General features: G+C 41.1%; 2 protein-coding genes across 2 annotated transcripts in view; both read left to right on the top strand.

Moving 5' to 3' along the window:
• LOC103033803 (protein NLRC3-like) overlaps positions 1 to 16,309 on the top strand; it is a 188,158-nt gene extending 171,849 nt beyond the window's left edge. Inside the window, exon 7 of the mRNA XM_049472994.1 lies at positions 16,116 to 16,309. Within this exon, the coding sequence (XP_049328951.1) occupies positions 16,116 to 16,293 (178 nt within the window). The 3' untranslated portion in view covers positions 16,294 to 16,309. The remainder of the gene's footprint in view (positions 1 to 16,115) is intronic.
• Positions 1 to 22,885, top strand: part of LOC111189544 (NACHT, LRR and PYD domains-containing protein 3-like) — a 370,388-nt gene that overhangs the window by 249,232 nt on the left and 98,271 nt on the right. The window lies entirely within an intron of this gene.

Raw genomic sequence — 22,885 nt, 5'->3', positions numbered from 1 at the left:
AAAATGAAATAGTGATTAGCTGATCAGGTACAGGGCAAGTTGAGCATTACATATATCGTTTATTTATTTTCTTTAACCTTGACTCCTAATCTAGCTAATTCCAAAGTTAAGTTAACTCACTAACACAGCTGCAGTTTATTAATCACAGTGGGTTTAATCTGTGTTTTGATTCAGAGACGTGTATTTTAAACCAGCTATCAGAAACATATCATCACAGTTTACGTGGTTAGTCTACCGTTACCTTTAATCACCGTGTATATCCAGATCTGTTTTAAAATCAGCTGCTGCTGCTCGCGATCCCGCTGCTTAATCTCACAGCGAGGGAGGGGCTCCGTGCGCCGCAAAACCAGCAAGCTGATTGGCTGTTTCTACTGAGAGGCGGGACTTAATACCTGAACCGGCTCCGTGATTGGTCCGGTCTGTCTCCTCATTAATAGTACAGCTGATCTGAGCGAAACTATATCATTTTGGTGGGGGGGGGGGGGGGGGAGGGGGTATATTTTTTAGTGTCTGAAAATATACTTTTCTGTCTCTGAGGAACAGACTTTTGAATAATGCCCAATTTAATCCCATTATTCATTTAGTGCTACACAGTAAACTCAAACCGTAACTATGCGGGCGTTTCATGAGGGACTACATCTGAATTACAGCGATATGTTGGATTAGTCCCACGTAGATTTAATTTACACCCGTAACAGCGTTTAAACTGGAGTCAACGTTACAGGTACCTGAGTTCTGTACACTTTTAGTTTTGTTTTTGAGCTGTTCCACTCCTTCATTAATAAGATGGGCAAATCCAGGAGTGGCACTAAATATAATCCATGTTATCGCGCAAAAATATCCGAGTCATCGACCGAAAAGAGCAGTTTCTGGACTGTACACTTATATAGACCTAGACAAGTGTGATATACAAGTTGAGTTTAGCTGCGTTATCTTCACTCTGTTATTTACAAAGTTCCAGTGTGGCTCAGTCTCACAGGGTAAGCTTTGAAGGTTACGAGTATGTGTTGGGCGGGATACGCAGCCTCTTATTTGGGGAGAGGCCAGCGGGGTGGGTTTTTGAATTATGTGTGTGTGTATATTTGTGTTTTTTTGGTATTTTTTGGTGTGTTCTTTTCGCAACCCGACAGAGGCCTGTCAGTGTCCAATTTATACTACAGTTATGATATTAACGAATTGGAACGTTAAAGGACTTAATCATCCAGTCAAAAGGAACAAGGTGTTCTCACAATTATCAAAACTGAAAACCGACATAGCATTTCTAACCAAAACTCACTTGCTCAATAAAGACCACAGTCGACTCAAGAGAGGGGGCTTCCTCCAAATTTTTCATTCTGGACTAAACGCTAAATTTCGGGGCACAGCAATTCTTATTCGTAGAGATACAGTTTGTGCAATCTAAGGCCATATCTGATAAAGATGGTCGCTATATTATTGTTCAAGGACGTCTTCTTAATTTGCCAGTGGTTCTTGCGTGTGTTTATGGTCCTAATTGGGATAATTCCAGTTTTTTTTTAGCACCCTTTTTTCTTTGCTTCCTGATTTGAATACTCATCAACTGATTCTAGGGGGTGACCTAAACTGTGTTTTAGACCCTATTTTGGATCGCTCTAGTAGCACAACCCGGTCACCAAGTAAGTCAGCCGAGATCATAAATACCTTTCTTCAGGCGTATGGAGTGGTAGATGCATGGAGATATAGAAATCAAAAATCTAGACAATATTCTTTCTTCTCTGCTGCACACCAGTCATACTCTAGAATAGACTATTTTTTGCTAGACAGAAAGCTCCTCCCTCTTCTGAAGGCTAGCACCTACTAGGGCATCACAATTTCTGATCATAGCCCAATGACCATGACACTTAGTTCTCCAAATATTGAATTTTCACACCACAACTGGCGACTCAATCCACGCCTTCTATCTGAAAAGGACTTTGTTAACTTCATTTCAGCTCAGATCGATTTCTTCCTAGAAATGAATAAGTCACCTGAAACTAGTTATGGCAACCTATGGGAAGCAATGAAAGCGTATATACGTGGGCAGATTATATTGTATAACCCCAACGCAAACAAATTACGGCAGGCACGTCTTAAAAAACTGACAGCTTTGATTAATGATATAGATAGCAGAAACTCAGTAGCCCCCTCTGCTGACTTGTATAGGGAAAGAGTGGCATTATTAACAGAGTTTGACATTCTTTCCACTGGTGAAGCTGAAGATCTATATCTCAGATCTCGTCAAGAATTTTATGAGTGTGGGGAGCGGGCTGGTAAATTGCTTTGCCATCAGTTAAGGCAGTCTGCACAGTCGGGTCTTATATCAGAGATTGGCGCACCTGAAGGGATAATTACAGACCAGTTAGGCATTAATAATCAATTTAAGAAATTCTACGAAGACCTGTACACATCTGAAAATTGTGATGAGATACAGTTGGCTGCATTTTTTGATAACCTTGAAATTCCAACCATAGAATCACAAGATAAAGAACATCTCGATTACGACATATCAATAGAGGACATCGATCAGGCCATTAAAAAGATGAAGACCGGGAAAGCCCCTGGACCGGACGGCTTCCCAATTGAGTTTTTTTTTAATTCTCAACTGAATTAGCCCCCCTGTTACAAGAGGTATATACGGAAGCACTAGAGCGAAAATCTTTGCCACCTACAATGACTCAGGCCACAATCTCAGTCATTCTTAAAAAAGGAAAAGACCCTTTAAAATGTGAGTCATATCGACCGGTGAGCCTGCTCTGTTGTGATTATAAGATCCTAACCAAAGTTTTAGCTAACAGATTGGAATCAGTAATGCATGAGGTTCTCCTATCTTTGGATGCACACAAAGCTTTTGATCGGAGTATAAATACCTCTTCACAACTTTAGAAAGGTTTGGATTTGGCCCTAATTTTTGTTCCTGGATAAAAATATTATATACTACACCCCAGGCCTCGGTCCGCACAAATAACTATATTTCTCAATATTTCCATATTTACAGGGGTACAAGGCAGGGATGCCCATTAAGCCCTATTTTGTTCAATCTGGCCCTGGAACCACTAGCAGTGGCCCTAAGAGGCTCAAATGAAGTCATGGGTATAGACAGGGGAGGCCAAACACACAAACTATCCCTGTATGCGGACGACCTTATGCTCTATTTGGCCAACGCTGATGTCTCCGTCCCTACAGCACTAGGAATTATATCAAAATTTGGTAAGATCTCGGGCTACAAAATTAACCTTACTAAGAGTGTGCTTTTTCCTATTAACGATCAGGCCCAAAAGATGACGTTTGATGCCTACCAATTAAAGATAACCAAAGACACTTTTAAGTATCTTGGAGTGACAGTAACACGCAGATATAAGGATCTGTTTGACTATAATTTTAAACCAGCTTTGGAGCAAGCTAAACAAGACTTAGATCGCTGGTCAGTACTTCCTATATCATTAGCAGGCAGGATCAACTCAATCAAGATGACTGTTTTGCCTAGGTTCTTATTCCTATTTCAAACAATACTAGTTTTTATCCCCAAGTCTTTTTTCCGAGAACTAGATAAGTATATTTCTGCCTTTATTTGGAATAAAACTATCCCTCGGATAAGAAAGGCATTTCTGGAAAGATGGAAGGAAGATGGAGGCCTAGCACTTCCAAATTTTATACAATACTACTGGGCAGCTAATATTCATAAAATAATATATTGGGTCTCCGATATCTCCGATAGTGATAGACCAGTTTGGGTGGAGATGGAACAAAGGTCTGCGTATCCGGTGTCCTTATCATCTTTAGTTTGTGCTCCACTGCCTCTTAGTAAAAAGTACCAAACTAATAACCCTCTAGTGTGTGGTCTCCTTAAAATCTGGTCCCAATTTAGATCCACTTTTAAACTCCGACAAACTTTGCCATCTCTTCCAATCTCAGCCAATGTACTCTTTCCCCCTCACTTATAGATTCATCATTTAAGCTCTGGGTCAACAAGGGCTTGAGGCAGATAAAGGACCTATTTAAAGATGGGGTGTTTATGTCCTTTGAACAGTTAGTTGGAGAATATAACATCCCCAGATCACATTTCTTTCGATATTTGCAGATTCGAGATTTTGTTCGTAAGAAATTTCCCTCTTTCCCATTACTCCCACATAAAAGTGTCATAGTTGAATGGTTAGAAAGGTATGCAAGTCACAAGGGAGTGGTGAGTAGACTTTATTATGATATACAGATGATCGCATCCCCAACACTTGACCACATCAGGAACTCTTGGAACAAGGATTTTGGTTATGAGCTCTCAGAGGAATTTTGGCAATCGGCTGTGATGAGTATACATTCAACCTCTATATGCATAAGGCACGGATTGCTTCAATTTAAAACATTTCACAGGCTCCACCTCTCCAGGAGCAAACTTGCAAAAATATACCCGGATGTAAATCCAAGTTGTCCTCGATGCAATCAGGCCCCAGCTAACTTGCTTCATATGTTTTGGAAATGCCCAAAGTTGATACAATTTTGGTCTTCTATCTTTGAGACACTTTCATATATCTGCAATAGAGAAGTTGACCCTTGCCCAGAAATTGCTATTTTTGTTGTGGCCCCGGATGAGGTGGCAGGGTCATCTGCTCAAGCAGATGCAATAGCATTTACATCTCTGCTGGCCAGACGCCTCATTCTATTTAATTGGAAATCAGCATGCCCTCCCACACACGGTCAGTGGGTAAGAGACACAATGTCCTTCTTAAAACTGGAGAAACTGAAATATTCGACTAGAGGATCTGTTCAGAAATTTTATGAGGTGTGGCAGCCATTTTTAAATTATTTCCATCTAGAATTTCCTGCAAAAAGCATGTGAGTACACCTAGGTATGGAATAACAATGTAATTATTTGTGTGTTATAATAATAGCAAAAATGAAAATAATATTAGTATGACCTTACTGCAAGGGTTCTTTTTTTTTTTCATTATTACTGTGTCCCTTTGTGTTGTTGTTTTTTATTTGTTTTGTTTTGTTTTCTCTGAGTATGTTTTGTTGAATGTATAATGTTTTCATTTAATATAAAAAACAATAAACATATTTGAATATAATCTGTGTAGCTGCATATGGATGGATATTACTGGTCTTTATAAAGTAAAGCCACAGCTAACCAGTGAATTTAGAATATACATATAGTATTTTTACCACCACATGCTTTCGCAGGTTTGATGTGAAAGTTTTGGCAGGCACATTTCGCATTGCGCGAGGGTGTTATTGCCATGGGCGAGCATGCCGGTGCATCTGCGGCCATTTTTTTTTTAATTCAGACAATATTTTTTTTCCCCAGCATTTTATTTTTTACTCAGTAACTGGGAGATTTCCAATGTATTTACAAATACAAAATTACAAATTACTCATAAAATCTACTCAATTACAGTAATGTGAGTAAATGTAAATCGTTACTTTCCACCTCTGAACACTATAAACACAAACAATATTCAGCAAAGGAAGAGAACTAAAAGGAACAAATTATGGCATTAATGACCAGTAGAAATACTCGACAGATGGAAAAAAACTACTCACCGTAAGAAAGCAGCTCATAGACCAATAACACATATTTTAATAAGAAATATACGTGCAAATATATTGTGGCGTCTGTGTGTGTGTGGCTGCTGTATGCCTCTGTGTGCCCGCCTCTGTGTGTCTGTGTGTGTGTGGCTGCTGTATGCCTGTGTTTGTATGTGTGCTGTGTGCCCTAGCCTACGTAGTTGGCCCCTCCCCCGTTTCCTAGGTTATGGGGAGGGGCTATGCAGATGGGTGCCGGCTAGGGCACTCACCATGAAGTAGCTGACTAGTGGGTTTGGTGACCTGGCTATTGAGTGGCTTGTGAGTTAGTTGGGTTTCGCTCTCCTAGCCTTGTTAAAGGCTGTAAGCGAGTGGCAAACGAGTTCAAATAAAGAGCTTTGAGTACTTGTCATGAGTCTCACGGGTCCTCCTTCCTCTTCCACGCCACATTTGGTGTCAGAAGCGGCCCTGCTGGATGATATGGAGCTGCTGGCAGGGGAAATCGAATGGCTGAAGAGGATAACGGCGGACCAGCGGACAAGGGGCAAGACTCACCAGCGGAGTGGACCCAGACCTGACGGCGCCAGCAGGCTGTCCGAAGGTCGAGCCCGCGGAGCGGATGGCGCGAGGACGGCGGCACCGGCTCACGGAGTGGACGGCGCGATGACGTCAGCGCCGGCTCGCGGAGTGGATGGCGTGGAGACGGCGGCGCTGGCTCCCAGAATGGACGGCGCGCTGACGGCGAGCTTGACGGCTCATCCCCGCCTGGCATGCTATGACGCTGTCATTCTAGGATTCTAGGATTACCCTCGGGACCTGATCACGGAGCTGTCGGACCCGGCGGCTATTTTCTGAAGTGCACGCTGAATGGAATGATGGTGGACGCGCTGGTGGACACGGGCTCGTCAGTCTCGCTGATAAAGCCTGAGCTCGCGAGGGATGTGGCAGGCGAGTTTGGGGTGGACTGCAGCCGGCGCATCGCTCTCTCTTCGGCCACCGGAGATCCTATCGCTCTCCTGGGATTAACGGAGCTGACTGTTGATGTTGGCAAGGGCCCCTTTCAGCAGGAGTTCTGGGTTGGGCACATCAACGATCCGTGCATTCTGGGCAAGGACCTGCTCGCACGCGTTGGAGCCGTCATTGATTGTGCACGGGGCTCGGTTCTGGTGACTGGACTCCCCGTAGAGGAACATGACCGTTGGGGGGGGATGCGTGTGATTCGGTGCACGTTATGTTCGAGGGTCCGTTAGATGAGGGGTTAATTATCGATCCGATTGAAGAGATGCTGAAGCGCAGTTGTGTGGGCTTATCAGAACCCCAACAACTGCGCTTACGCGACCTGATTGAGCGTTTTCGCGCTAGCTTCGCTGTGTCTGAGCGTGAGTGTACTAGGACTAGCCTTGCGTTTCATTCTATAAACACAGGTGATGCCCAGCCCATCAGGCTGAGACCACACCGTCTGGCATTAGCGAAACGCGTAGCGGCTGAGCAGTTAGTCCGTGATATGGCGAGTGCGGGCGTTATTGAGCCTTCGAGCAGCCCGTGGTCGGCCCCGGTGGTCCTTGCAAAAAAGAAGGACGGGAACTGGCGTTTTTGCGTTGATTATCGCCGACTTAACGCTGTCACGAAGCTCGACTCTTATCCGCTTCCCAGGATCGACGATACGCTAGATCAGCTATCGGGCTCAGCCTGGTTCAGCTCGCTAGATTTGAGGAGCGGGTATTGGCAGGTGCCCCTGGCTGAAGGGGATAGGGAGAAAACCGCTTTCTCGCTCGGCTCGGCTCTATGGCATTTCACGGTGCTGGGTTGTGTAACTCGCCGGCTACTTTTGAGCGTCTTATGGAGCGCGTGTTAAGCGGGATCCCGCGTTCGTGCTGCGTTGTTTACCTGGATGACGTCATGGCGCACGGGACCGACTTCGACTCCGCTCTCTCTCACCTCGAGGTGGTGCTCGGCGCGATTCAGGCGGCTAACCTGAAGCTCAACCCGGCGAAGTGTAACCTGCTGAGGCAGCGCGTGAATTTTCTGGGCCATGTAGTGAGCGGTGCTGGTGTAGAAACCGACCCTAAAAAGACGGAGGCTGTCCGTGACTGGCCTGTCCCACATAACGCGAAGATGGTTCGTAGTTTCGTGGGGCTCGCATCGTATTACAGGCGGTTTATCAGGGGGTTCGCGGACGTGGCGGCGCCGCTTCACAATCTAACTAGACCGGGTGTGTCATTCCGCTGGTCTGACGAGGCGGAGCGAGCGTTCGAGGAGCTAAAAAGCCGTCTATGTAACGCGGACGCTTTGTCTCGCCGGCCGTGTGTGGCCATTGACTGTAAGCATTGCGCTCGTGCGGAGGAGAAATCCGCTGAGACTGCTCGTTGCGCTGCAGTCTCAGCGGATGTGGCCGGCAGTGTAGCGGTGGCTCAGGTGTCCGTAGAACAGATCCGAGATGCGCAACGGGCGGATCGCGACTTAATGTGGGCCGTGCACGCGCTCGAGGCGAACGTCACGCCGTCGTGGGAGGAGGTGGTGCCGTTGGGTCCGGTCGCTAAAGCGCTGCGCTCCAACTGGGCTAGCTTTAGCTTATCTGATGGCGTGCTGTGTCATACCTGGGAGGATCCGGCGAACGGGCGGCGCGTGTTTCAGGTGGTGATACCGCGGGCGTTTAGGGATTCGGTCCTACGGGGAGTCCATGGGTCGCCTGGGGCTGGGCACTTTGGCGTTACCAAAACCCTGAAGCGCCTGAGACAACGTTTCTATTGGCCCGGGTGCAGGGCTGATGTGGAGCTCTTTGTGCACTGCTGTGACGTGTGCGCCGCCAAGAAAGGCCCTGCGAGGGCGCCCCGCGCCCCACTTCACCCCTATCAGTGCGGCGGCCCGATGGAGCGGGTGGCCGTGGATGTGTTGGGCCCCTTCCCGGTGACGGACTCTGGAAACCGCTACGTCTTAGTGGCGATGGACTATTTTACAAAGTGGCCGGAGGCCTACGCGGTGCCTGACCAAGGGGCGGTCACTACCGCGGATGTCCTGGTGCGGGAGTTCTTCTGTAGATTCGGGGTTCCGGAGGAGCTGCATAGCGACCAGGGGAGGAACTTCGAGTCGGAGGTCATGGCGGAGGTCTGCCGCATCTTGGGCATCCACAAGACCAGGACGACGCCCCTTCATCCGCAGAGTGACGGGCTGGTGGAGCGGTTTAACCGCACACTGGCAGCGCAGTTGGCCATGGTGTCGAGCAAAGGCCAGCGCGACTGGGACAAACATCTACCGGTCGTGCTGCTGGCCTGCCGCTCGGCCGTGCAGGAGACGACAGGATTTACGCCGGCGCTGCTTATGTTTGGTCGCGAGCTGCGGACGCCGGTGGCTCTGGCCTTCGGGGCGCCTCCTGACGGGGGTGGGGACGCTAAGGACACGCCCGCTTTCGTTTCGGGCCTTCTGTCTTCGCTGGACTTAGCGCACGGGCTTGCACGCTCGAACCAGTCGGCTGCCGGACAGAAGCAGAAGCGCGCGTATGATACGCGCTGCTTCGGGGACCCGTTGGAGGCGGGGGCGAGGGTGTGGCTGTACAACCCTCAACGTAAGAAAGGACTGTGCCCGAAGCTTCAGTCGGCCTGGGTGGGTCCGTGCCGGGTGCTGTCCAGGCTGGGGGAGGTTGTTTATAGGATCCGGTGGGGCAGACGCACTATGATTGTGCACCGGGACAGGCTGGCCCCGTATAGACCGAAGCTGCGGGGCACTGGGGACGGCGGTGCAGAACCTGCCGGCCCTGCACCTGAGCCTGACCAGGACTCTGACTCTGTGGAGCCGCTGGCGGGTGGCGCTTTGCCCGGCCCCTCCAGGCTGCCGCGGGTGAGGAGGCCGCCCGCCCGCCTTAATGACTTTGTGTGTGGTTAATTGTGAAAAAAAAAAAATAAAAATGTTTTGTTGTTCATGGGGTTTTTGTTGGGTTGGTGGGGTCGCCGGGATGGCTGACCCTTGAGGGGGGGGCTATGTGGCGTCTGTGTGTGTGTGGCTGCTGTATGCCTGTGTGTGCCCGCCTCTGTGTGTCTGTGTGTGTGTGGCTGCTGTATGCCTGTGTGTGTATGTGTGCTGTGTGTCCTAGCCTACGTAGTTGGCCCCTCCCCCATTTCCTAGGTTATGGGGAGGGGCTATGCAGATGGGTGCCGGCTAGGGCACTCACCATGAAGTAGCTGACTAGTGGGTTTGGTGACCTGGCTATTGAGTGGCTTGTGAGTTAGTTGGGTTTCGCTCTCCTAGCCTTGTTAAAGGCTGTAAGCGAGTGGCAAACCAGTTCAAATAAAGAGCTTTGAGTACTTGTCATGAGTCTCACGGGTCCTCCTTCCTCTTCCACGCCACAATATATTAGGGGTGGGCGATATGGGCAAAAAAAAATATCTCGATATTTTTTTGGATTTTTGCGATAACGATATTTTGACGATATTTTCCAAAAAATACAAAACTATTCTAAAAAAAAGTATTCAATTGAACATGTAAGGTTCAAAATATGGTAAAAAACAGGAAATTTTTTAGGCGCTTTTCAGATTTTCTATTTCTATTTTTTATTTTTAGATCCATAAAATGATATATTTATGTGGATGAAGTGTTTTAGTAGCTCTATATTCTGCTATTAGAAGTTTTAAAATCACCATGTTAAATTATAAACTGCTCCCTAGATATGATAGAGATCTGAACCTGGGATGGTCCTTTCTTTCTGAAAAGGACTGGAAACTTTAGAAGAATAAAAACTATTAATTTTATAACTTATTTCGCAATAAAGAAGGTCTCTCAGCCTGTTCTCTCCCTATAGAATAGACCCACTGAAGCAGATTTTCCAGAGGGAGGGGGGAGCGCTCTCAGAGTGTCCGGTTTCAGAGCGGGCTTCACCTCTGTCCCACATAACTCGCCACCTGATTGGCTGAATGTAGGGGGGCAGAGGGGGGCTCTCAGTCTGCCCAACTACCATGGTAACACGCATGCGCAGTTTGATCGCTCCAGAACAAAGGGAAAGTCTCAGAACAGCGCTGGAGTTTCCAATAGTTTTAATCTGTGTCGGATTTATAAGAGCGTTTCTCAGACATAAATGGGGATTATTGGGGACTGGATTGATGGATTTTCTGATGGTTGGGTGGATTCTGAAGCCAGTGCTCTCAGGTAGGTGCTGATTCGCTCTGTTTGGGTGTGGGGGGTGTTCTGCAGGTACCCCGGGCGGATCAAAGAGCGTGTTTTTATCACAAACCGTCTAGCGCACGCTTTCAGCTCTAAAACTAAATACAGCTAAATGTGACTGAAAAGTAGAGATTCTTAGCTTTAAAATGGCATATTGGGTGTCTATATTGAGCCTATACTTACTCAAACACAGCCAGATATGAATTATGATATTTTTCTTGCCCGCCGGCGGGACAGGGCGTGTTAATACTAGAGACCTGCGCGGGACAGCATTTCCAGTCCTGCTCCCGCAAAAAAATATGATTTTCAGTCCCACTCCCGCCCGCAATTCCCGCATGATTCCGACGTTCGCGTTACTGCTCAAGGCAGTTCTTGTCATTGGCTTGAGGAATTAAGTGATGTACTTAGCTGAACACATCACTAAGCTAGCTGCAATGACAAAATATTCAAATAAACAGAAATATTTAACCAAAATGACAAATAAATTCTTACACAAAACAAACTAAATAGTAAACAATTAGAACTAAAAAAAAGAAGTAACTAAACAAAACCCACCTACAGACCCAAACAAATAAACGCCACAATAAAGCAAACACAACTGAAAGCAAACAGGGCCTGCAGGCCAAGACACACGACACAGGCCAAGGCCCTCTCTTTAAGGAAAATAAATGAATAATAAATCGCAAAAACAAATAAAATTAGAAAACAAACAAACTAAACTAAACCCAAAATACTAACTAAACTATAATCTAACGAATTCCAAAAGATGAAAAATAAAAACGTCACACAAAAGTAGGAAAACAATAAATAAGTAAATAATAAAGTAAATAAACTGCGTCTGGAAGACGACACCAAATACAATAAATCACCCAGAAACAAAGAAATAAACAAACAACAATGTAACGACTAGCAAAGCACCAGCTTAACCAGAACCAGCACAACGAAAGGAAGAGCAGCTAAGGTTAGCTTTCCGTGACTTTCCGTCTGCCTCACCCGCCCGCAATGAGCTTTCAAAATTTGCCCTGCGCTGTACTACTATGCATTGGGTCCAGCGGGTGCAGGTCTCTACTTTATACACAACGCACTCTGAGTTTAGTTAATCAGTTGTTTTTACTTACATTATGTATATGTATAAATATATAAATAACAGCCTTAAAATACCATGCAGTTTATTAATTTTTGGCGATTAAAAAAAAAAAACAAAAAAAACTCGATATTACAAAATTACACATCGTCAAATCAACATTCACGATAATTTCGCAAACGATACATATCGCCCACGACTAATATATATACAAATAATTTACATAAGAATACTGTCTAAATATGTATTTATAACTATCCAACACTACATCACACTCGTCTACACTACACTGCACTTTTCTTTATGCATAAAACAGGAAAACAACACTACACTAATCTTTCTCTCTATCTCTTACCTGTCTGAAATAAATTACATCTGCCTAAACAGAAACATGAACATCACCACACTATCATCTACAAACTATCTGACACCCACCAACACTCCAATATGCAACAATTAAAATTTATTACATGGAACATACATGGAATCGGCTCCCAAGAGAAAAAAACTAAAATACTCCTCCATCTCAGCCGTTTAAAAGCAGATATATACCTTCTACAAGAAACACACCTAACAGAATCAGATCAACATAAACTGAAATCAGTAGAACACAATCATATATTTACAGCTAATTATAACTCTAGACAAAGAGGTGTAGCCATTTTAATACATAATAAAATCACATTCACACACAATACTACAATCACAGACCCAGATGAACGATTTATCATCATAAATATCACCATTAATAACCACACTTTTACCATTGCTAAAATCTACAGACCAAATATTGACAATCTCTCATTTTTTCATGACTTTTTTACACAAATTTCCTCACTAACTAACTCTTCAATCATAATCGGAGGTGATTTTAATACAGTTATAAATTCATCTTTAGACCGATCAGCTCATACTCAGAACACACACAACTGGAATTCCACTGAAATAATAAAACAGTACATGCAGGATTTTGATCTTGGTGATGGGTGACGACAAAATCATCCAACAACCAAATAATTCATATTTTACTCAGCAGTACATAAATCATATTCACACATTGATTATTTTCTAATTAGTAATTAAATTTTGTCAAACATTGAACATATATAAATTCACCCTATCACAATAAGTGACCATGCACCTCTCTCAATGATATGGAATTTAAACCAACAGCATAAACAGACCTTTAGATGGAGCTTTAACACATCACTGCTTAATGATCAAGAATTCAACAGCTATATAAAAAGAGAGTGGGCATCCTTTCTAGAAATAAATGATTCTCCAGACATATCACCAACACTTTTATGGGAGACTGGCAAAGCGGTTCTAAGAGGAAAAATAATATATGCTACATTTAAAAAGAAGAAAGAAACAGAACATGAGGTAAAGTTAGAATTAAAAATAAAGAATTAGAAAACATCATAAGTAAGCCATCTGAAGAAAAGCAAAAATAACTTAGATATGATCTAAACAAATTAAAAATCAGGAAAACTGAATTCCTATTACAAAGATTGAGACATGAAAACACTGAATACTCAAATAAATCTGGAAAATATTTAGCAAATCTCATTCAGCGTAATAAAGAAAAAACTATTATTCCAACCATAAAAAACTCAGCAGGGAAAGTAGTACAGAAACCTGATGAAATTAACGACACCTTTAAAGATTTTTTTAAATGTATATTCATCAGGCTATGTTACCAACTTAGATGAAATCAGTAACTTCCTGGACCACATCAAACTGCCTAAATTACCCCAAAACCAAAAACATACACTTGAAATACCATTATCTCCAGACAAATTCGACAAAGCCCCAAAACACATTCCTAACAATAATCTTCACAGAACAACAAGCAGCAGTGATATGTCAAAACTCAAACATTAAAAAAAATCCAAACACCCAACATGCAACATAAAATCAGTCTATCTTACTATTTCTAAAAAAAATGTTATTTAAAATAAAAGAAACAATCAAAAATTCAATCAATTGGTCAAAATCTACAACTCTCCCAATAAACATAAATAAACCTGATGTTAAACTGAAAACACTACCCACCCCCATGTGCACTAATTCACATATCTGAGTGTGAGGGTCTCCCCCAGCTGTCAGAGTTGTTCAAACTCAATTTAAACTCATTAACTAAATCAATAAGTGATGATCTCCGCCGTTGGACAACACTTCCCCTTTCACTTGTTGGCAGAATTGCTACAATTAAAATGACAGTATTACCAAAAATCAATGATTTATTTTCAGTGATTCCCATTTAGCCCCATCCACCTGGTTTTAAACTCTAAATACCACAATAACTGAATATTACTGGAAAAATAAACCACCCAGAATCAAGCTCACCACATTACAGAACTCAAAATCACATGGCGGCCTAGAGGCACCAAACTTCCATCATTATTTTCACAAGATAACAAACTCTGTACTCACACCAACCAGTCATTCACCCACCTGGAACAACCCGGACTTTATCATCGATAAAAAAACACTAAACTACCCACCTTGGATCGAAAAGGGGATTACACACCTCAAACACATGTATCACAATACCACCTTAATGTCACTAACACAATTAACCCAGAAATACGGCATTTGGAGAACTCAATTTTTACAATACCACCAGTTAAGATCACTCATCTGTTCAAAATCAACCCAATCACATTAGACCTGCCTACACCAATTTCAGAATGTCTTAGCATTACTACAACAAATAAAATATTCTCCAAAATATATTAAATAATATTTCAATTGAATCTTACTATTACCTTATCAAGCAAACAATGGGAAGAAGATTTATCATTAACTCCTAACGCCGATTTCTGGTTCCAGGTGTGTAATAATAATCACAACATGATCAGAAACACTAATTTACAACTCGTCCAGTATAAAGTTTCCACCGAGTTCACTACACCACACACAAAATGTATAAAATGAGATTCACTATCTCACCAATTTGTACACACTGTAATCAAAACACAGTCGATAATTATATCCACTCTATGTGGCACTGCACACCCGTTAACCAGTTCTGGAAAGAAGTTATTACCCTCCTATCTCATGCCCTCACCACCCAAATCCACCCAACACCATCACTCTGCCTACTAGGAGACACACCAACCACTAACAAAGCACCACAAAACAATAGAATAATCTTAATGTCACTTTTCATCGCCAAGAAAATCATTCTCATGAACTGGAAAACAAAAAATAACATTAATATCAATCACTGGAAAAATCTTTTACCAGACTATCTCTCTCTAGACTCTCAGAACCCACCAAAAACACAGATTCAGACCCAATTTGGACACATCTAATTCACACATTACAGTAAATCACAATAATCCAACACAAGATAAACCGTAGCAAAATCATTAGTTAAAATCACACATACGTGAATGATTCTGTTCTCTGCTTAGTTATATTTTGGTATATATATATATATATATATGTCTCTTTCTTTCCTATTTTTTCCTATTTTCTTTTTTTTTTCTTTCTTTGTTTTTGTTTGTTTGTTTGTTTTCTCCATCTGTACTCCCTTCTGCATCTCACCTCCAACCCTAAACCCCCCAACTATATTAAATGTATATATGTATATATATATATATATATATATATATATATATATATATACATTAAACAAATAAATGAATAAACAATAAAGTAATCAAATTAAATTAAAATCAGACATTACTGTTGAAGTGCGGTTCAACAGAATCAATTAAAACCTAAAGTAATAAAACTACCCCTGACCATGTGCACATAAATATAGATTTCTTACTTAACAATACTAAATAATCTTATTCTAATTTCACTCTCATAAAGAGAAATACACTGACTAGCATGTGGAAAAGTGTTCCCTTCTGAGCTCTTTATCAGAAGTACATGCATGTCTGTTTATCTGAATTTTAAGTTCAGTGTTAGTTTAACCTGCAGTGTGTGAGATTCAGCTAAATGAATAATCATGTCTTGCTTTAATAATTGCTGAAATAATCACTGAAAATGATCTGTAACCAATTTATTGATAAAGAAATTAGAATTAGTTTGTGTGTGTGGAGGATATGTATATGTATTCATGTGCATATTTCTGTTTATAGTAAAAAAAGGGGAATCATGTTAAACATTTCTAAAATATGTAAAACATCTTCAGCTTCACTTACTTTAATTCACTGAATAGTATACTCTTTCTACAACTGTTCTGCAAAATAGATATGTTAACTAGATGTATTTGAATTAAAATGGATTGTATATCTGTTCTGGAATTAAGAATAATTATCTCAAAAACATACTACTACACCTCCTTTCTAAGGGGTGTGTGTGTTTATATGTCAGTGTTTCTAATGGATTATCATTTCTCTCTCAGGCTGTGGAACTGTAATCTATCAGAGAAAAGCTGTGCAGATCTGGCCTCAGCTCTCAGCTCAAACTCCTCAACTCTGAGAGAACTGGACCTGAGTGGTAATAAACTGCAGGATTCAGGAGTGAAGCTGCTCTCTGCTGGACTGACGAGTTCACACTGTAAACTGGAGAAACTGGAGTAAGATTATCAAAATACAACAATCAGTGCATCTCACCTGCACATACACACACACACAAACACACACACATACACACACACACACAAAAACACACACACACGCACATACACACAACCACAATAGTAAACTAGTAAAACTAGCAGCAGATGAATACTTTTGATATTCCAGTATAAAGGAATATCAAAATGGAGGACAATTATTCATACTCATTGATCAAAACATCCTGATCAAATGAAATATTAAGGTTTTTTTTGGTCAGTGTTGCACCACAGGGTACAGTTTTGAGTAGGGATGCAACGGTTCTCTGTATTTTATGGAACCGTTCGGTTCAGCCTGTTTGGTTTGATACACCCGGAAGAACTGCGATATTTCAGTGTGCGCATTAACAGAGCGAACGAACACTCTCAGTAATGCACAGCCCCGCAGTGAAGCAGCACTGTAGGATAGCAGACACGGCCACATGGCCGGGGGAGGGGTGCTGAGCATGTGCTGCTGATGAAGTACGTGTGTTTTCCTCCTTCCCCCGCCCTGCTCCTTCGTCTCCACCCCAAAACCCCACCCCCGCCCAACCAATGTTTTTTACTTTTTGCAGGAAAAAAATCTCTTTAATTTGAGTTGGCTAATGCCCTGTTAAGAAAATAAAAGTTTGAGTTTATCCAGATGTCTCTGCTGACTGGTTCTGGTGACAAAACCTTGTCTTATTTTTTATGTTTTATTTGTGGTTATTGACTGGATATGTTCTGTGTATTCTGTCTTCTGGGAGATAGTCAGGACTGCTTAGGACCCGGGGGACACACAAAGTTTAGAGTAGTAGGAGAGGCAGAGAACTTAGAGTACGAGCGAGAGGAGAAATACAGCAATTATAAACTCTTCTATCACCCGTATTTAGTGTTATATTGACTGTATGTTACACGAGGGAGCGCAGCGGTCGCGAGGAATCGCTGTGGTCAGCGCGATGGAGCGCCGCATTTTGGCTTCAGGGTTGAGTTTGATAACAAGGTAAAAACACAGTCAGCAGATAAAGCACAGTGTGATATCAGTTTAGTATTTTCCTAAAGTATGTGACTGGCTGACAATATTTGTTGGTTGAGTTAATTGAATAATATTCATGTTTACATTTCATAAAACTGCACTTTATTTAAATTTGCCTTTTGATTAATGGTAAGAATAAGTGTTCCTTTTTTATAATAAATGTTTTTTATAATAAATGATTTTAATTAATGTGTTCCTTTTTTCTGTTTAATATTGGGTCTGCAAGTGTGATTAGGAGCACCTTGTTGATTTGAAATAGAAAGGGCTAAAAACATACTGCATGTTGGAGCTAGATAATATTAATATTATTAATATTAAGAACCGCGACACGAACCGAGCCGTGGCCACACTGTACTGTTGCATCCCTAGTTTTGACATAAGAGGTACCACAGCAGTGATTCAGTAGGACATTTTTTCATTAGTTTAGTTACAGTGTTATTAGATACAGTAAAAGAGATAAAAATCTAGACTTTTACATAAATATAATCACAGTACTATACTTTAATTCACTGAATATTCTATCTTTTTTAAAATTTCTACATGAACTTTTCTACACTATAGTTATATTTACTAGATCTATGTTGAATAAACATGATTATATATATTTTATGCAATAAAGCATAATTATCTCAAATATATACATAATTGTCTCCTTCCTAAGGTGTGTGTTTATATGTCAGTGTTTCTAATGGATTATCATTTCTCTCTCAGGCTGGCTGGGTGTAATCTTTCAGAGAAAAGCTGTGCAGATCTGGCCTCAGCTCTCAGCTCAAACTCCTCAACTCTGAGAGATCTGTACCTGGGTAATAATAAACTGCAGGATTCAGGAGTGAAGCTGCTCTCTGCTGGACTGAAGAATCCACACTGTAAACTCAAGACACTGGGGTAAGATAATCAAAATACAACGCTCAGAGCAATTTTTGCCTATTTTAAGGGTTCCTCAGTTCAGCTTAGTATACATATTTTTAAAACACTGTAAACACTTCCCCATACAGCCCAAAACCTCTCTAAATGACCCAAAAGTAAAAAGAAAAGAATAATAAAATAGATTTTATATCTGTTATATATATATGTATATATATATATATATATATATATATATATATATATATATATATATATATATAATTTTCTGAGCATAATTTTCTGAGCGGTTTTGTAAAAGTTTAATTTATAAAAAAAAAGCGTGATAGAATTTAAAGAGAATATCTGTGGCTGAATGGAAAACTGTGTATTATTTTTAATTTCTTAACCCTGATGGATTACATTTTAATGGGAATTTCAGGATCTAAGTACTCCAGTGAAAAATAGATTTTCTATATCTTGGGTGAGTAAGCTAGTTAAGGTATATAAAACGTTTTTATTCTGGTTTAAACTGTATTTGGTAATGGTATAATGACATTTGGTAATAATAATGATATTTTAAGATGATAAAAGTTAAAGTTAAGTTAGTGGTTTTGTTTCTGTATGAAGATCTGTGTGTTTAGATCCTGACTTCTGACTTCACACACACTTCCAGAGCCTGATCTTAGGATGTCACCCCTCCCCCTCCCCTCCCACTGACTACACTCACACACACACACACATACACCACTGCACGCACACACTACTGCACACACACCACTACACTCACACACACACACACACACACACACACACACACACACACACACACACACCACACCACTGCACACACACACCACTGCACACACCACTGCACACACCACTGCACACACACACACCAGTACACACACACACACACCACTGCATACACCACTACATACACACACACACACAAAAACACACGCACATACACACAACCACAATAGTAAACTAGTAAAACTAGCAGCAGATGAATACTTTTGATATTCCAGTATAAAGGTATATCAAAATGGAGGACAATTATTCATACTCATTGATCAAAACATCCTGATCAAATGAAATATTAAGGTTTTTTTGGTCAGTGTTGCACCACAGGGTACAGTTTTGAGTAGGGATCCAACGGTTCTCTGTATTTTATGGAACCGTTCGGTTCAGCCTGTTCGGTTCGATACACCCGGAAGAACTGCGATATTTCAGTGTGCGCATTAACAGAGCGAACGAACACTCTCAGTAATGCACAGCCCCGCAGTGAAGCAGCACTGTAGGATAGCAGACACGGCCACATGGCCGGGGGAGGGGCTGCTGAGCATGTGCTGCTGATGAAGTACGTGTGTTTTCCTCCTTCCCCCGCCCTGCTCCTTCGTCTCCACCCCAAAACCCCCCCGCCCAACCACTGTTTTTTACTTTTTGCAGGAAAAAAATCTCTTTAATTTGAGTTGGCTAATGCCCTGTTAAGAAAATAAAAGTTTGAGTTTATCCAGATGTCTCTGCTGACTGGTTCTGGTGACAAAACCTTAATGTTTTATTTGTGGTTATTGACTGGATATGTTCTGTGTATTCTGTCTTCTGGGAGATAGTCAGGACTGCTTAGGACCCGGGGGACACACAAAGTTTAGAGTAGTAGGAGAGGCAGAGAACTTAGAGTACGAGCGAGAGGAGAAATACAGCAATTATAAACTCTTCTATCACCCGTATTTAGTGTTATATTGACTGTATGTTACACGAGGGAGCGCAGCGGTCGCGAGGAATCGCTGTGGTCAGCGCGATGGAGCGCCGCATTTTGGCTTCAGGGTTGAGTTTGATAACAAGGTAAAAACACAGTCAGCAGATAAAGCACAGTGTGATATCAGTTTAGTATTTTCCTAAAGTATGTGACTGGCTGACAATATTTGTTGGTTGAGTTAATTGAATAATATTCATGTTTACATTTCATAAAACTGCACTTTATTTAAATTTGCCTTTTGATTAATGGTAAGAATAAGTGTTCCTTTTTTATAATAAATGTTTTTTATAATAAATGATTTTAATTAATTTGTTCCTTTTTTCTGTTTAATATTGGGTCTGCAAGTGTGATTAGGAGCACCTTGTTGATTTGAAATAGAAAGGGCTAAAAACATACTGCATGTTGGAGCTAGATAATATTAATATTATTAATATTAAGAACCGCGACACGAACCGAGCCGTGGCCACACTGTACTGTTGCATCCCTAGTTTTGACATAAGAGGTACCACAGCAGTGATTCAGTAGGACATTTTTTCATTAGTTTAGTTACAGTGTTATTAGATACAGTAAAAGAGATAAAAATCTAGACTTTTACATAAATATAATCACAGTACTATACTTTAATTCACTGAATATTCTATCTTTTTTAAAATTTCTACATGAACTTTTCTACACTATAGTTATATTTACTAGATCTATGTTGAATAAACATGATTATATATATTTTATGCAATAAAGCATAATTGTCTCAAATATATACATAATTGTCTCCTTCCTAAGGTGTGTGTTTATATGTCAGTGTTTCTAATGGATTATCATTTCTCTCTCAGGCTGGCTGCGTGTAATCTATCAGAGAAAAGCTGTGCAGATCTGGCCTCAGCTCTCAGCTCAAACTCCTCAACTCTGAGAGATCTGAACCTGGGTAATAATAAACTGCAGGATTCAGGAGTGAAGCTGCTCTCTGCTGGACTGAAGAATCCACACTGTAAACTCAAGACACTGGGGTAAGATAATCAAAAGACAACAATCAGAGCAATTTTTGCCTATTTTAAGGGTTCCTCAGTTCAGCTTAGTATATATATTTTTAAAACACTGTGTAAACTTCCCCATACAGCCCAAAACCTCTCTAAATGACCCAAAAGTAAAAAGAAAATAATAATAAAATAGATTTTATATCTGTTATCTATATATATATATAATTTTCTGAGCATAATTTTCTGAGCGGTTTTGTAAAAGTTTAATTTATATAAAAAAAAAAAGCGTGATAGAATTTGAAGAGAATATCTGTGGCTGAATGGAAAACTGTGTATTATTTTTAATTTCTTAACCCTGATGGATTACATTTTAATGGGCATTTCAGGATCTAAGTACTCCAGTGAAAAATAGATTTTCTATATCTTGGGTGAGTAAGCTAGTTAAGGTATATAAAACGTTTTTATTCTGGTTTAAACTGTATTTGGTAATGGTATAATGATATTTGGTAATAATAATGATATTTTAAGATGATAAAAGTTAAAGTTAAGTTAGTGGTTTTGTTTCTGTATGAAGATCTGTGTGTTTAGATCCTGACTTCTGACTTCACACACACTTCCAGAGCCTGAGGCCTGCTGTCACACACACACTCACACACACCACTGCACACACACACACCACTACACACACCACATCCTGATCTTAGGGTGTCACCCCTCCCCCTCCCACTGACTACACTCACACACACACACACATACACCACTGCACGCACACACCACTACACACACACACACACCACACCACTGTACACACCACTACATACACACACACACACACACACACCACACCACTGCACACACACACACCACTGCATACACCACTACATACACACACACACACACACACACACCACACCACTGCACACACCACTGCACACACACACACCACTGCATACACCACTACACACACACACACACACACACACACACACACACACACTACTGCACACACACCCCACTACACACACACACCACTACTAGGGTTGCCACCTTTTAGAATTTAAAATAAGGGACGCCAACCACCGCTCCTCTGGGTCATGTCCTCCACAGACCCAACACCTGTGGGGCGGGGCACCCGCAGCAGTGGTATATTTTAATTTGTGCTGCTGTTTTTATTGAAGGGGTAATCAAAAAAGCAATTCATCAAACATAAAGCTTAAAATGTTTTATTAACATTGAACACTTTCTCTTATAAAGTGCAGTTAATTAAATATTAATTGAAATATGTTTGTGTGCAACAACAAATGTTTAAAATATAAACTAAATATATTGAGAACATACATTTTTATGTGTATAACTATAGGGACACTGCATGGGGTCATTTTTACTTAAATTGAACAGGATTTGCTGGTGCCTTTCTTATGAGTTAATAGGAAGTCAGGTCATCCAAACTGTTAAACCCCACTTATTATTATATTTTATATAATGATCACTGGACACTGTATTCCTTAAAAATATAAACATTTTGACACAAAATACACAGAAATCTGTACAAACATTTTTAATCTGACAAATAATACCTTAGATGATTTTTTTTTACAGATTTCTGTGTATTTTGTGTTAAAATGTTTATATTTGTGAAGAATACCGTGTCCAGTGATCTCCCAGAGACATTGTGGATCAACAAATCAAAATAAATAAGTATATATTAAATCCTAATATATATTAGAAAACATATAAGAATTTAATATATACTTTATTAGGGGTCCAAGCACCGTAGGTGCTGGAACCCTATTGTAATTGCTCGGATTTTCCTTATTATTATTTTTGTGCACTACAAATGGTTGTAGCACAGTAACTGTAAGTCATCCAAACTCCAAATTTGGAATATAGGTACAGTTTCTTACCCACTACTCAGGCAAAAACATTGACCTCAGTTGGCCTGATGGTGGCGCTACAGAGCAGCAATAAGTGTTTTGGCCTATAT

Source organism: Astyanax mexicanus, unplaced genomic scaffold, assembly GCF_023375975.1.
Source record: "Astyanax mexicanus isolate ESR-SI-001 unplaced genomic scaffold, AstMex3_surface scaffold_32, whole genome shotgun sequence".
In the NCBI taxonomy this organism is placed as follows: Eukaryota; Metazoa; Chordata; class Actinopteri; order Characiformes; family Acestrorhamphidae; genus Astyanax; species Astyanax mexicanus.
Note: the sequence above shows the minus strand (reverse complement) of the source record. Positions and strands in the feature narration are given on the sequence as shown.